Genomic DNA, 16,933 nt, shown 5'->3' with positions numbered 1-16,933 from the left:
TAGTGATGGGCAGAAATCAAGTGTCCATGTTGATTGCTTTTAGATCAGTCAGTGGCCTCTATTTCATGAGGTATTGTTGACTGTCCTTTTGCACTGGTAATGGTGGATGGTGTCTTGCTCTGTTCTTTCCTTCTGAGGGGCCCTGGATGATGATGCTGGGAAATGGCACATCTATCTGTCCATTTTATAATGTAGTGATTAGACAATGAAGGTAGCTCCTTGAGGGCTCTCATGTTGGATGCCATAGGATCCCATTCTGCCACCCCGCCTCTTCAACATAGACATGATGACACTTTGGGAGACAGTGGGAGGTGTTGGGCTGAAAGGCACTTAGCTCTGTGTTTTTCTTTGGACCTGAACAGTGCAGTTTCTTTGCTTTCCCAGTTCCTGGGTGAAATAGTCACATCAGACAGTTTGAAGGTGGTGATGATAGGTAAAGGGAAGCATTTTGAGGGTGTGACAAAGATGTCTGCCCCAGGTATTCAGAAGATACTTCAGAGTCCAGCTCTCTCCCCATGCACCGTTGAGATAAACTCCTGTGCTTGTGCCAACAGTCCCCAGGTTTGTCCTCTGGGGGACTAGAGACATGACGAAGGGCCATCAGCTCTGGAGCTTGCTTCCCTGTTGGACCAACAGTACTCTAGTTTGCTGACCATCATGTCATTTATTATTTGAGGAGGGTAATGGTGGGGTGAATTCAACTGGTGGTTTTGAAGTAATTCTTTGGAGGAGAAGGTGGTCAAAACCTGTCAGTTTTATTTGTATGCCACACATGCATCCAGAAATTTTAATGATCTATTTGCTGAATTATTTAATTTTAAGATTCATAAATTTTTACCCCTAGGCCCTGTTCAGGGAGCAGGTAGTGTTCCAGAATTACCAAATAGCAAGCAGGGCCTCTGCTCTACTATCTCTGTGGTGTGGAGAGGGAAAGTGCATCTGGAATCATGGAATGAATCCAGGTGTGTGCTGGGATCGGAGATAACGTGCTCTTAAGAACGCTGCCCCATGCTAAACATCAATTCCTCTCCCCCTCGTATCGCCCAGTTTTTCTTTCCTGAAGGTCCTGCTTCCCGTAGTCACTGTGAGTGTTCTGCAGATTTGCCAAGCATTCTTAAGAGCAGCACATGAAAGGGGTTATGCACTGTGCTAAGTAATGCACTATGAGTCATGGTGGAGGGGAAAATGTGGGGTCCTGAGGTTTGTGTCTTGCAAGGTTTTTTTTGTTTGTTTTTGTTTTGTTTTGGCTTATATCACTGAATATTTCTCATCACTCTGAAGGACTAGCCAGCCTGTCCTGACTATGGTACAAACAGGAAATCAGAACCCGGCAGACAGAGGATACACCTGCCGAAGCATGTGTGAGCATCTGTGTCCCTCAGCCATGGCTGAGTGCAGAAACCGGAAGCATCAAGGGTTGGGTGCAGTCTGTTAATATCTTCATAAGTTGGGTGGTAGGGGAGAGAGAGAGAGAGTGAAGTTGAGTTGTAGTAACACTTTTTGCTTAGTGGTCTGATTAGCGACACGGATCAGGAAGATGCCCTTATAATACACACACTTTTTTTTTTTTCCCTATGCCATCCATTCTTCCTTAGGTTTGTGCTAAAATCAGCCATGTTGGCAAGGGGAGGTGTAGATTAAATCTCCCTGCTGCAGCTGGCACCCCTGCACCACAGGGGTATTCACTCAGTTGGAAGGCAGGCAGTGTTGACATTACTGCCTCTCCCTTGGAGATTCCACGGGGGGGGGTGAGGGGAGTCTTGATCTCAGTGGGGTTAGGGCTCCAAAGGAGTCCCACTAGCAGAGGTTGCTCAGTGATATGCTTGAATCAGTGCATCATCCAGCCACCCTGACTTTACTTCCTCTCTGGTCAGTGCCAATCCCTCTTGGGGTAGCATTGATCCAATGGCAGAAAGTGGGCTGCAGTTACTAGGCCTGATCTTCAGCTAGGTGTAAATTGGCCTAGCTCCATTGAAGTCAATGGAGCTACAGTGACACATGACAGCTCAGGATGTGGCCCATTATCTACAGCTGCAACCCCCAAATTCCAGTAGATTTTCTGTTGTAGGGCTCTGTGCCTGACTATGCAAATGAAGTCAGTATAGTAGACTAAGCTTTGAATCTAGGCCTACCTACCTCGTTGTCTGGTGTCAAACAGGCTCAACTGGAAGGGTTGCTGAGGAATAATCCTCTTCTCTTATGTGTACCAGATCCCTCTTTCTTATTCTTCTCTCTTTTACAGTGAGGGGAAGGAGCAAGCTGTGGTAATAACATAAGTTATTTGTGGGAAGAGCCCTGCCCTGGCTTGGGAACTGGTTCAATTGCTGTGCTTGCAGCCTTGAGTTTTAAGAGGTGTGTGCATGTTTGTTCACATTCTCTTGTCAGAGCTTGCCCTGTTGGCACTCCTGTTATTGACTTACTCCTTCGCGTAAAGATTTTTGTCTCAAAATCTGTAATTCCTATTTGATTCAAACAAGTGGGCAGTGTACTTGGCAGCTACTAGCTCCTCAACCCTGGATGCGCAATCTTTTAATAAGGGGCCAAAATGGGGAAACTGACTACTGAGATCAGAAAAAAACAGTGCCCTAGATTGTGTCTGCAGGCTCGTTTCTTGTTTTGGACATTACGCTCTTCAGCTGTGGGCCAAACTGTACTCCTCACTTCCTCACCCAGGGCCCCTATTGACTTCTGTGGGAGCCACTTCCATATCCATTTTCCCCTAAATGTGGAGTAGCAATGCTGCCCTCCAGCAAGTATGTGAGAAGGGCCAGAGCCCCATTGTCCCCAATCCCTTTTCTCCATTTCTGCCTCATTGTGTACTTTAGTCCTGCGGGTATCTCCAGTTCTCAGAGCATAGAGAGAGCCCTAATTTATAAACACTTTTGATTTGGGCAATAAAGGACAAAGTCCTGGAATCTTAATAGGCTGTGAGGAGAACGTTTTAACTTGTTTCTGTATATCTGAGAAAGTTCAGTTGCAAAGGAAGATCAAAATCTTACTCACTATATCTGGTATATTAAAACTGTTCCAGGGCCTAAAATCTGACCTCGCAAACTTGCCACCTTACTTAACTGGTCTGTACCTATTGAGGGAAAAAATATCTAATAAACATAATTCTTTCATAACCAGACGTGGCTACATTTCTTTCCGCTGCATTTCTTTCTTGTGTGCAAGTGCACAAGCCACAGACAAATGTGTAGCAGGATTAAGCAAATGTGTAGGATTTGCTACTTGCATGACTGCAGCTGGACAGCACTTTGTCAATACAGTCTGTCTCTGTGGGTTTGATTCAGGGACAAGCTCAGTGCCTTTCTTTCTCACTTTTCCCCTGCCCTCATCGTAACTGGGATGACTATGAACATTGCAGAAACATCTTTGTACGGCAGATGAGATGGGATTTACAAAGAGATATTTGCAAAAGGTGGTGAGCAATCTTTGGGGGAGGAGGGAGGTAGGGCTGAATTTAGGATGAAAGTTGACAAAGAGTTATATAGAATCTGTTCAGAACTACCAAGAAAGAACTAGCAATTACACTGAATAGTTTTTCTTCTTACCCAGCAGAAGATGGTCCCTTGGCAGGGCAGGGTAGGGAAACTTGAAATGGAGCAAACAAGTGCCTTGCAGGAGAAGGTGACCCCTTGGGTGTGGAATGACAAGTAATGTGGGTAAGCCCAAGATTGAAAGAACATAGAGGCTATCTCCCTCGGTATTACAAATTCATTGTTGTTATACTAGAATTGGGTAGAGAAACTGCTATGTGACGGATTTCCATATTTCAAAAGGGGGTGGAGCCAGGCTCTGAGGCAGTCTACCTGGTCAGCTGTCCTGGAGCCATGGACTGTGGAGAAACCCAGGCTCCCCAGCAGGCAAGGAGCTGGGTGGGTAAGCTGGCAGGAAACCATTAGAATCCTGCCTAGAATCTAGAGGAACTTTGTTGAAACTGAACTGTCTCTATGGAACGTTTCATTTTTGACAAATTGGCAAATTCCAATGAAAAAATTATTTAATCAGAATCTTTATGACCAGCTCTCATAATGCTGCAGTGAATTGGTCATGGTCACTCATAAGTAGGCAGATATAGTTGCAGTTTATTTAAATTAGATTAGTGCCTGCCTGGACTTGGCAACTATCTAGTCCCAGTGGGTTTCTCTAGAAACCTTTTTGGGGTGACTGTAGGTATTAATTGATTGACGTATATGCAGTGGGATGGTCAATGCCCAAATTTGACCTGGTTAGTTTTAATTTCTTGGAGAAAAAAAAAAAGGGGGGGGGGGGGGCAAAAAAAAGCACTGTAAGTTTGGCTCCATAATTAGGTTTTGTGCATTTGCAAGTCCAACATTGCAGCACTAAGCTAATAACAGTACATGAGAACCACAAAGAGAGAGAATGCTTAGAAGCAAAATGAAACTGACAAGATTAGTTTCACCATCCAAACTGAATTACAGGCAAAAGGTAAACAAACAGTATGAATGATGAAAAATGAAGTAGATTTCAGAATGATTCCACTTTTAATAACCTAAAGTGATGCTCTCAAAAGAGTTAAGGAGTTTGTTTTTTTAAGACATGGTTAAATCATTTTTATTGAGGTTTATAAACTTGCTTTTCTAAAAAATAAATATTAGCTTTGCTGTTTTTTTAAAATAAAGAAATGTACATACAGTAAAACTTAAGTAAATATAATAAAACTGCAAAAAATATGCGAAGTTCAAAAGAGCTATAATTTTCAGTACAAATATTAATAAAGACTAAATTATACAGGGCTAGATCTTGCCACTCTATTCACAATGAGGTGTAGCTTTCTTCATGAATAGCCCCGTTGATTTCAGTGGGACTACCTGCAGAATAAGGCATTACCCAGAATGAATATCGGTAGTAGAATCTAGCCCATAATGAATATGAAGGAAAAAGAGCGAGGGACAAATGAGAACAGCAGAAGAGAAAGACGACGTGAGTACAAGAAGAAGAGACATTGGAGTATGAATAATATGCATATACATGAAACACAGCACTAGTCCCTAAATGCAATCATGATTAACTGATTACCTACCCATTCCCTGCTCATAGAATGCTGTTTCTGTTAATGGTCTGAGCAATTCTTTTATCCTATGTTTTCTAATGTCAAAAATTATTATTATTTTGCAAGTCTAGGGCCAACTCCAATGATGTGTAGGTAGGTTAGCCTCCTACATGCACATTCAAGTGTTAGCTTCTAGTGCAGAGACTTCCAGCAAGGGTTCCACTCAATGCCAGTTTCACAATATGTGATTTGTGTCATGTGAACACTTGTCTATTAAGTATTAACCTGAGACCAACATTGTAATCTTTTAACAATTATAGGTCCTGCTCCTGCAGCTGAATCCACAGGAGAGTACCCTTATGCCTATACATAGCCCTGTTGGGGTCAGGGGGGCTCTGTGTGGGACCAAGGTCCACCTGCATGGATCTAATTGCAGGACCAGGGCCTAAAAGTTACACAAGCAGCCCAAATGATGTAAAGAGGGGAACAGGGTATAAGTGATGATGGATGGCAATTAATTTCACTTTCTTTCTATAAAAGTTTAAAAAAAGATTATAAAGAAAATCTTCCCCCTTCCTTTTGTTTCTTGCTGTCATAATAGCTCTTTGCGGGCTTGTGTAGGCTTGCATTATGTAGCGTGAGTTCTCCAGGGAGAAAAAAAGCAGCAGGATCACAGACAAAAAGAGCTGCTGAGGCTTTCTTGGGAAAAGGATTCAAGGATCAGTGTTTACTGCAGCCTTGCAAAATTGTTGTGGGAAAAATGACCAAATCTGGCAAAAGTGCTCCTCCACCTTGCTGCTGAGAATGGGAAAAATGAATAGTTTAAGGAATGCTGTCAATTTAGGGTCATGTTTTTGTCTGAAATTTTTTAAACTTACAATAGTTTCAAATAACTCCTAAGATTAACTGACAGATCTTGGGAGTGGGGAGTATTTTTCCATTTGTTTACTTGGTGTATTAGCCAGCACTTTTGTATAGTTACTTTCACTGTTTCAGTAGGGCCTGATTCTGCAAACACTTGTGCATATGTGTAGCCTTTAAGTCAGTGAGGCTGCTTGCGTGAGGAAAGTTATATACAGGCATAAGTGTTTGTCAGACTGGAATTCATTTATGTGAGCCTTTCACAAAACTGTGTGTGTGTGTGGGGGGGAATCTTGTTTTTCCTCTTCTGTCCCCTGGAGGCAGAGTATATCTGCCTCTCAAAGTTTTAGTATAGACTCATTGAGGGAGGGAACTCAGTGATTTGACCTTGTCCTTTTAAATATCCAAGCAAATCCAGAGCTTTCTCTCTATCCTAATCCCTTCTCCTGCTGACTTCTGGTATGTTCTGGGTTATCCTGAACCTAGGATGCTGTGCAGAAAACATGGTCACACAAGCAATGGACCTACCACCATAAGCAGCACTTGTGGGGGCGCCATCTAGGCAAGAACCAATTGCCAGAAGTGTTCTGTCCATCTCCAGAGCTTCAGAATGGCTGTGTGTACCAAGCGATGAGTAGGTTGGCAATGTAATTCCCTGTCTTATCTGGCCAATGTCATGCCAGTGCATTTTAGCGCCAGGATAGAGCAAGCTTTCCATGGTTCCTGCTCTGGAACAGGGCTACTGCCGTGCCTTCCTTGAGCACTATGTTTCATGTTGATAAGGGCTTAGAATGCTCAAGATGATCCAGAACAGCTGAGAAGGATTATACTAGACCCTGAGTCCCCAAATTCACTGCTGCCCATTTGCCAGCTTTGTTCTTACACAGTTATCACCCTCCATGGAGTTCATGATTTCTCTTCCGCTCTCCTCCTAGCCAGTCTTAGTGTCATTGGAATGTCCTGTGTGTAAAGGCTGTCTTTTGAGGTGATCTCTCCATGCTTGATACTGATTTGAGATGGCATTTTCCCCCTCTTTACCTTCCTTCTTCCTATCTTGCATACCATCTGTGTCTCCTGTTATGGGTTTCCTCAGTAGCCTCAATGCTGAGTCTAAGAATTATAATTTCCTCATGTTTGCCTTTAGAATCATCTTGACTGGCTTCCTCTTTTTTTTTTCAAATCCCCGTTTTTAAAGTTTACTATCACCATGCTAAGTTTTGGTAAGATCTGTCTGCTGAAGATGTGGAACTTAATTATATCATGGATCTACTGCTTTAATTACCAACTCTTGTGTGTTGCTTGTGACTAACTTGCTTAGGCACTAGATCTGGTTGGTAAGTTTCAAATTGATTGAAAAATGAGAAAAAAACAGCAAACTTTTATGTGGAATTTCCCCCCATTTTTCCCATGCATTCTGCTTAGGGCTATCTAGGCCCCCTACATGACTAGGTTATAATTTCACAGATCCCAATTCTAATGTTGGCTTTGGGGGGCTTTTAATTTATTGATGAGCTATATTGATCCCATGAAGTAGATAAAAGTGAATCAGTGGAGCCAGGCTTTCCCTTTTTCAGGTCATAGAGGTGTAGGAAAACTGGAACTTCTCTGGATGTGTACAGGTGGCATAGAATACTGATTAGGTACCTAGAAGAACAGAGGGATAAGGGAGCATAGATAGCGCAAGAGAGAGCACGTGTGTTAAGCAGTTGCTACAATCCCCTTTCCCATTGCTGCATGAAGCTGCGCTTTGAAAACTGATAAAACCATCACTGACAAAGAGGAAGAGATCCTGCTTTAGAAATAGAAGTGAGAAAGATTCTTCCCACAACAGACCCACACTCTGCTCAACCTCCTACTCACACCACTACTCCAAGAGCACTCAACCCTTATTGCTTGCCAGCAGAGACTCTTCAGTGAGGCTGGACTCTAGAAATTCCAGTGGGGGATAGAGGGGAGAGTTCATCTGTGGAAACCCCTGTTGATAATAACATCCAGCGATGGCTCTGGACGCCAGAGCAGCTGTCCTTTCCTTGATGGCCTGATCGCCATGTTTTCTCTTCCTTCAGAGGGAAGTGTCTGTGAGAAATTGAAAGGCAAGTGCTTACTCCAGGAGCATCTCTAACACATCGGCTCAAAATCCGCCTTAGTCTAAGTGGGTGCAGTTATTGTTGAAGTCAATGGGAGCTATGCCTGCTGATGCTAAGGCTGAATTTGGCTCGCTGTCTCTCTTTCACACCCACAGTGCAAGCATTCACTGTTGCTGCTTCAGGCTGGGTGGGAGGGAGGAGGAGAGAAAGCCACTGGAATGTGCTGTGTACATTGAAAGCTGACGTGCATTCCTAGAAAAGCTCTGCTTCTCAACATTTTTGTATACAATGTGTATTATGAATCATTAGCAGACAGCATTCAATGTTAGAAGTTGGACATTAAAATGAGTGTGTGATCTATATGGTAAGGGTGCAGGGCACAGCTGATTTCTCATTGGGGGATGAGGTAAGAAAAGGGGAGCTCTACACTGAAAGCGGAGGTGGATCGAAAAGCTTGATTTCTGTGGAAGCTGCATCAAAGGGAGTCTTCTGAGCCCTTTGATTTTGACTGCTTGTTTGGTAATTGAGGACCTTGGCCATGTTTAATGGAAACAGAAGAGTAGTTGCTGTTTTGAGAGTGTGCTTCTGTTATCTGCTAAAGCTAGGAAGTAGACTCTACAGAAAAAGATACTATGTTGTGTACTTGAAGAAGAAGAAAATCAGACATCTTTACAGTTACATAGTACCTTTCATTCAGAAGGATTCCACAGCAGTTTATAAACTGTATATAAGAGGAATTTCCCCTACCACTGCAGTGCAGCCACCTCTGGGAGGGAGTCCAGCAGCTGTTAAACACCGTAATGCTACAGAATCGTTTAGGACAAATAATGAAGAACATGAAATCCACTGGAAATTGCAGGGGAATTTAGACTTCCAGAGTGTCCTAGTTAAATTTCAGTTTGGATAACATCCCTGCTTTTGCATGAAGTGCTGTTGGATTTTTCACGATCCCAAATAGCCAAGACCTCAGTTTTATGTATCCTCTGAGAGAGAACACCTCCAGCAACACCATGTCCTTTCTAGGGTGATTAGATGTCCCAATTTTATAGGGACAGTCCTGATTCAGGGCTTTATCTTACATAGATGCCTATTACACCCTACCCCGTCCCGATTTTTTGCTATCTGGTCACCCTAATCCCTTAACATCATTCTGGAACATTTCTTTAGTACTGACTAAGGACTTGCTACGTGGGTAACTTTCCAGTTATACTGGCATAGTTAAATCTTTATAGTTATGCCAGTATAACTCCCCGTGTGGACACACTTATTCTGAATAAGAGAGGCTTTTTGGGGCTTAGCTTAAACTGCTACCAAAGCAACATAAGCTAACCTGGAAAAGGCTCTCTTTTTCTAGAATCAGAGTGTCCATGGTGTGTGTGTTATACTGGTATAACTATAGTGTTTAAATCCATAAGTTTCCTTAGACTGGTATAATTTTCCTGCGTAGACAAGCCCTTTGAAGAAAGTGTGTCACCTACTGCATCACCAACACTACTTCCTGCTGCACTTGTAAGTCATCCATAGTGTTTTCTTATTCACATGCTGACCAACATAAATAGAGAAGACCTTATTATAAACAAGATAAAAGAGCATGGGTGGAAAATGATGGGCAGGCTAAATTTTGCTGTTGAAGTACATTCTGTCTACAGACTTTTTTCTGCAGTGTCAGTTTTTGTATTCTTAACTTCCTCGGATCATAGAAGTTAGAGATGGATCAGTTCCCCTGCAGCTGTAAGCTAAAATCCCCCGATGGAGGATACAGTAGATATTAAAGATAGGATTTTTCCAAAGTGTTTGGCATAGACCTAATCTGCTTCCACTAAAGTCACTGGGAGCCATCTGAAAAAAATCACACCCGAAGCTTAGGCCACACTTGATCTTAGCCAAAAGGCTGAGTAGCATATGTTGTATAGTTTGCTGTGGGTTGTTAAACAGCTGCTGTGTCCAACTCCTGCAGTGGCTGCATTTCAGTGTTGGGTGAAATGATTGCTGTGCATCTAGTTTGCAAAGTACTCTGGGATCCTTCAGGATGAAAATTGCTATATAAATGTGTAAGTGTTATGATGGATTATTATTCTTACTCACCTCAGTTTCAGTTCCAGAGGGTGAGACCTTTTTGACTTCTCTTTTTAAAGGCTAGTTTCTTTTGAGCGTCCATTCAGCAGTTGTTTCTCAGCAGCTGCTGTATTTCCCCTTCTGCTTGCTATAGTATTGAAACAGAGCAGCTGCACAGAGGTGACAGAGCAAGGTGGCAGTAGCAATGACTGGTCTTGTTAAAATGTAACAAGGCTGGGGGAGGGGGAGAAGGAGAAGAAAGAAAACTCCACAACCTAGGAAAGGTTCTATATCCTACTTTAAGTGGGTGCCAGAGGGGGATTGGTGACCCCAGAACTGAAATAAGGGTAGCTCTACCTCTGAAACTCTGCAGATGACACCTGCTGGTTAGGATTAGGCCTGTGAGACAAGACTGAAGGCCTGTGGGAGAGTCGGTGGCGCTTACAGTGTTGGGCCTCCCATGTCCATTTCACAGGTGTGCATGATTATGAATACATATGTACTCACAAGAGCATCTGCATCCTATGCAAAACGTGGTTCTAACGCTGTGGCACATCTACACAGCCGCTGGGCGGTGTAATTCCCAGTGCACATAGACAGAAATGCACTAGCTCTGTTGAACGAGTGCTTTAAAATAGCAATGTGGCCACTGTGGTGTGGGTGGTGGCTCAGACTAGCCCCCTGAGTATAATCCTGCTCAACCCCCTGGATACGTACTCAGGGCAGCTAGCCCAACATGCTAGCTAGCTAGCCCGACTCCCATGCTGCCATGTCCACACTGCTATTTTTAGGCATTAGCTTGAGCAGACCTGGTGTGTGTCTGGGTATATCTGTGCGGCAACCCCTGCCACTCCCCTCCCCCATCAGTGAGTCTTAGGGCTTGTCTACACTGGCAATTTACAGCGCTGCAACTTTCTCACTCGGGTGTGAAAAAACACCCTCTGAGCGCAACAACTTTCAGCGCTGTAAAGCGCCGGTATAGACAGTGCACCAGCACTGGGAGCTGCACCCCTCGTGGAGGTGGGTTTTTTAGAGCGAAACTCTCCCAGCGCTGCACTGCGACCACACAAGGCACATTAAGGCACCTAGTGACAGAGGATGTGGAAAAAGCTAATGTACTCAATGCTTTTTTTGCCTCTGTCTTCACGAACAAGGTCAGCTCCCAGACTACTGCACTGGGCAGCACAATGTGAGGAGGAGGTGACCAGCCCTCTGTGGAGAAAGAAGTGGTTCAGGACTATTTAGAAAAGCTGGACGAGCACAAGTCCATGGGGCCGGATGCACTGCATCCGAGGGTGCTAACGGAGTTGGCGAATGTGATTGCAGAGCCACTGGCCATTATTTTTGAAAACTCATGGCGACCGGGCAAGGTCCCAGATGACTGGAAAAAGGCTAATGTAGTGCCCATCTTTAAAAAAGGGAAGGAGGAGGATCCGGGGAACTACAGGCCAGTCAGCCTCACTTCAGTCCCTGGAAAAATCATGGAGCAGGTCCTCAAGGAATCAATTTTGAAGCACTTTGAGGAGAGGAAAGTGATCAGGAACAGTCAGTGTGGATTCACCAAGGGCAAGTCATGCCTGACTAACCTAATTGCCTTCTATGATGAGAGGACGTGTTATTCCTTGACTTTAGTAAAGCTTTTGATACGGTCTCCCACAGTATTCTTGCCAGCAAGTTAAAGAGGCACGGGCTGGATGAATGGACTATAAGGTGGATAGAAAGCTGGCTAGATCGTTGGGCTCAACGGGTAGTGATCAATGGCTCCATGTCAATGGCAGCCGGTATCAAGCGGAGTGCCCCAAGGATTGGTCCTGGGGCCGGTTTTGTTCAATATCTTTATTGAACATCTGGAGGATGGTGTGGATTGCACCCTCAGCAAGTTTGCAGATGACACTAAACTGGGAGGAGTGGTAGATATGCTGGATGGTAGGGATAGGATACAGAGGGAATTAGACGAATTAGAGGATTGGGCCAAAAGAAATCTGATGAGGTTCAACAAGGACAAGTGCAGAGTCCTGCACTTAGGAAGGAAGAATCCCATGCACTGCTACAGACTAGGGACCGAATAGCTAGGCAGCAGTTCTTCAGAAAAGGACCTAGGGGTTACAGTGGACGAGAAGCTGGATATGAGTCAACAGTGTGCCCTTGTTGCCAAGAAGGCTAATGGCATTTTGGGCTGTATAAGTAGGAGCATTGCCAGCAGATTGAGGGACGTGATCATTCCCCTCTGTTCGGCATTGGTGAGGCCTCCAGTTTTGGGCCCCACACTACAAGAAGGATGTGGAAAAATTGGAAAGAGTCCAGCAGAGGGCAACAAAAATGATTAGGGGGCTGGAGCACATGATTTATGAGGTGAGATTGAGGGAACTGGGATTATTTAGTCAGCAGAAGAGAAGAATGAGGGGGGATTTGATAGCTGCTTTCAACTACCTGAAAGGGGTAGGAATGAAGAAAATATTGGGACACATGGGAGGGGAGTGGGAGCAAAAAAAAAAAAAAAGAGGAGTCCCGGAGTCCCGCCAGCAGAGGGGGGGAAAAAAAGAAAGAGAAAAGCGGAGTTCTGTCGGCGGAATAAAACAAAGCAAAAACAGGAGTGCGAAATATCAGGACATTGGTCGGGACGCGGGACAAATGCCTAGAAATCGGGATTTTATCGGGACGTCTGATTACCCTAGAAAGGGGGTTCCAAAGAGGATGGATCTAGACTGTTCTCAGTAGTACCAGATGACAGAACAAGGAGTAATGATCTCAAGTTGCAGTGGGGGGAGGTTTAGGTTGGATATTAGGAAAAACCTTTTCACTAGGAGGGTGGTGAAGCACTGGAATGGGTTACCTAGGAAGGTGGTGGAATCTCCTTCCTTAGAGGTTTTTAAGGTCAGGCTTGACAAAGCCCTGGCTGGGATGATTTAGTTGGGGATTAGGTCCTGCTTTGAGCAGGGGATTGGATTAGATGACCTCCTCAGGTCCCTTCCAATCCTATGATTCTAAGGCACGTTAAGGCACACAAGGCACCTCAGAGCCTATGTCAACTGCCTTGGGCTTAGGGGGCTCAGCCTAGGGGCTAAAAATAGTAGTCTAGACGTTCAGACATGGGCTGGAGCCCCGGCTCTGAGACCCAACCCCTCTCACTGGGTTTCAGAGCCTGGGCTCCTGTCGGTACACTGCCAGTTTTAGCTGTGTAGCTCAAGCTCCATGAACTTGAGTCAGTTGGTCTCTGAGACTTACTGGTGTGGGATTTTTTTTTTTTTTTTTTTTTTTTTTTTTTTTTGCAGTGTAGACATACCCTCGGTTTACCCATACTGGGAATTACAGGCCTATGCCATGTGCATCACAAAGTGCCACTTTTAAATTTCCTGCTGGCTGTTTTCTTATGGCCAGCAGGGTTTTAAGGGGCATTTTTTTCTTTATTTTTAAAGTTAATCAAGTATCTTGAATAGCCCAAGCGGCTTGACATCCATCTCTTCAGTGGTGATCATGTTGGATGTAGTGCCAGCTCTACCTTGGGCATTTATGGCACTTATGGAGCAGGCAGGGGGCAGTGGAGCCGAGTGCACACGTTTCGGATTGCTTGGCACATCGCGGGTGCAGGGGCATTTCAGAGGTTGCCCTGTTTAATTGTTTTTCTCCTCTGTATTACAGAAAAAATCATGGCATACAATTAAAATGATGGTCAACTTGCCAGTCATCAGCCCCTTCAAGAAGCGCTATTCATGGGTGCAGCTGGCTGGGCATACAGGTGAGAAGTGCAATTTCAGATCTTTTGGCTCTGGAACCAGGAGGATGTCAGACAGCAGCCTGGTTTCAAATCTTCCTGAAGCTTCTATTGGTATGAATGGGGATTTTGTGAAGAGGCTCTTACTTTTGGTCATGGTGGGGTAATGTGGTGGTTGGATCAGTTCAAGGAAAGCCAGCCGTGTCTGGACACCACATGCCTCTGCAGAGTAGAAGAATCTGTTTTCAGGTGGGCGAGGTCAGACCTTAGGACTGGAGGAGAGCAAGGCAGAGGTTTGGGGAAAGGTCAGGCTGAAAGGAGTGGCCACATAAAGCACTCCTTACAAGGTGGTACAGGGGAAATCTATATTGAGGAAGAACCAGCAAGAGATTGGGTGGGGAGATTGGAGCCCTGCTGCCTCCCCAGTCGATTAGGGAAACGTTCCTGCTGTCTCATTCCTCACTCGAGTAACCAGTGCACCCATTAGCAGCCTCTCCCAGTCTTACCTGGGGGTTGTCTCTGAGTTTGCAGTGGGAAGAAGGATTCATCTCCACGTGTGTGTATGTTTCAGCCAAGGCGATGAGTGCATTTCTAAATCCATCCCAAAACCTTGTCTGAATCTAACACCTCAAGAGGAAAATGAACCTGGTGGGAAAGAAAAGCCCAGCATGTGGGTGTTTGTGTTGCAAGTCTGTGTCATTTGTGCATCAGTGCAAGTGTGGGGAGAGCATGCGAGGGGCTGCTCAGGCAGCTTGAGTCTACTTTGGTGTCTGTAGTACTTAACAGAAGTGCCCCTAGGTCAAGTTTTAGGTTATTCATAAGGCAAAATACAAGGAGGTGCCATCAGATTTGCTTCTCTCTTGTTTCAATTGATTCCTACATGTTCCCTACTCCCAAAGTGCTAGCACAGTGGTTAGCAATCTGGATGGGGTCGGGGTGGGAGGAGCCATTATAGTGGTTGTCAGCACTTGTCTGAAGAAAGAGCAGGGATCATGAATCTGCTCCAGTTCCCTTGTATCTGGGTTTCTGGAAGTGGATTTGACCTATCACTTGCAGCTAGTCTTCTCTGATTCTAGGAGTTCTCCGTGAACTGTAACACTGGTCAGCGTTACCCCGACACCTCTTCTGATGCGTATGTGCAAAGGATTCTGGGGCACATCGGAGAAGGACCAGATGTAATGGCTGAATGTGCAGGGTCATGGTGTGATAAAGGGTGAAAGTGAGGCAGAAGCTTAACACCGGCTCTAACTTTAGGGCCCGAGTTTGTTTCAGGCCATGTGGACTAACAGTTCTCTCTCTCCTCGGATGTTATTACCATTCTGCAGGACTGGAGCATGGCTTCCTCTGCTGTAGTGTAATCACTTCTAGTGTCTGCCTGAAAGTACGGTGTAGTTTACAGTGTATACCATGCAAATCCAGGGTTGTAAAACAATCGAGCTACACTTTGCACCTGTAGATAAGCAAGGCTCCAAAGGAGTTGCAGTACGTGGAGGTGTATGTGTTGGGGGCGTATGTATTAAAGAGGCAGTGTTTGGCTCCTGGCTGTGGATTGCTGCTGTTTAATGATCAGGAATTGATCCCCACCCTGCTACTCACATGCACTGCGGGTACGACATTGGGCTGGATTCAGGAGCACAGCCCACACTGGAAATATTGGATAGCTTTAAAAAGAGCCCGGCTGTCAGCATATTAATGCAGTCTGGCCCATTATACTTTCCGTGGGTTTTAGCATAGCTAGATATGTTAATTCTCTTATGAATACTTTAGCATGGAAAAAACATGGCTTGGCCCAGCCAGACTCCTTGGAGCAATAAATTCCTGTATGGGAACTTGGCCAAATGGACTTTCACAGCCAATGGCTGTGTTTGCATTGGATGCTTTTATTTTTTATAAGGAGAGTGTTATCTTTCCTGTTCAGGGGAACTCTTTATCTGGTGCACGAGAGTGAAGGGGTGAAGAGGGAGTGCAGGTGTTTCCCTCTTACAAAGACTGGCCTTATCAGCATGTGCCGATTTTTTTTTTTTTTTTGCAGGGAGTTTCAAGGCAGCTGACAGCGATACGATTCTGAAGCGCTTCTCTGAGAATGAAAAGGAGTGCTTTGAGCTGCTGATGAAAGATCCTCTGCGCTCCTGTGTCCCTGCCTTCCATGGGGTGGTAGAGAGAGATGGCGAGAAATACATTCAACTGGATGACTTGCTCGCTGACTTTGAAGGGCCTTGTGTCATGGACTGTAAGATGGGGATCAGGTGGGAAACATGAAAAAGATCCTGCTTTCTACATACAGTACATGTGGTTAATTTGGGGAATGGGTGGGCTGGGGGTGATGATGCACATGGTGGATGAAGCACTCATTTCTGGGGACTAAGGTTGAAGCCTGGGCAGAGGGCCTACTAGTGACGTGAGTGAGTTGGTCTCATTCCCAAAACACCTCACATAGACGTTGGCGCAGTGGGAAACCTCTGCTTGGAAGATTTCCTGAAGCTCATAGGGAGGATGATCCCTTACATAGGTTTCAGAGTAGTAGGCGTGTTAGTCTGTACATAGGGTGGCCCTACCCAGGTCAAGGGTGGGGTCATTCCTGGAATAGTGTGACCTACCTGGCCTCTGGACACTGACCTCTTTCTCCTCCTTAGATGCTATCTTGGTCAAGTCTGACTTATTTAGTAGGGCGGATTGATGTGAGCTTACCTAGCACTTGCCTGATAGGACGTGACTTAGGGAGAGTAAAGAAAAAAACAACCCACGTGAGAGAGCTCACTTATGGCCAGTTTATTAACCATTCTGAATACAAAACATCGCTCAAAAATCAAGAGTCAAATTCCCTTCCCAAACATGGATAACTGAATTGTAACCTGAGATCTCCTCTCCAAAGCTGCCACTGAGTCCTGGGAGTACAGTTATTCCTGCCTGGGAAAACAGGACTGATAGTCAGGGTCTAGGAACCACCTCTCTGTTTCTGCTGTCTTGTTCTCCAGAATCTCCGCTTGCATTTTAAGGTGTCTAGTTGTTGTGGCTGTGAAGAAAACCTCAAAAAATGTGAACCAAGCCTCACCAATAAATAGATGAGTCTGCAGAGAGCCTGGAACGATGACTCTGAGAAGTGTGAACTGCCCCATGCATCTCAGTGAGCGGGTGACTCAGATGATTCACTAGACTTCTTTACCTGGAGTTAATTGTTAGTGAACTCAAGTTCTTAATGCA

The 16,933-nt window shown here is 44.9% G+C and overlaps 1 protein-coding gene across 2 annotated transcripts in view; it reads left to right on the top strand.

Moving 5' to 3' along the window:
- Positions 1-16,933, top strand: part of ITPKA (inositol-trisphosphate 3-kinase A) — a 65,077-nt gene that overhangs the window by 28,296 nt on the left and 19,848 nt on the right. For both annotated transcript variants that reach the window (XM_005284699.5, XM_065593134.1), the window contains exons 2-3: positions 13,660-13,756; positions 15,765-15,978. In XM_005284699.5, the coding sequence (XP_005284756.1) occupies positions 13,660-13,756; positions 15,765-15,978 (311 nt within the window). The remainder of the gene's footprint in view (positions 1-13,659; positions 13,757-15,764; positions 15,979-16,933) is intronic.

This window comes from Chrysemys picta, chromosome 4 (genome assembly GCF_011386835.1).
Source record: "Chrysemys picta bellii isolate R12L10 chromosome 4, ASM1138683v2, whole genome shotgun sequence".
Classification (NCBI taxonomy): domain Eukaryota; kingdom Metazoa; phylum Chordata; order Testudines; family Emydidae; genus Chrysemys; species Chrysemys picta.
The sequence above is the reverse complement of the archived record's forward strand: the minus strand, read 5'-3'. Positions and strand labels throughout refer to the sequence as shown.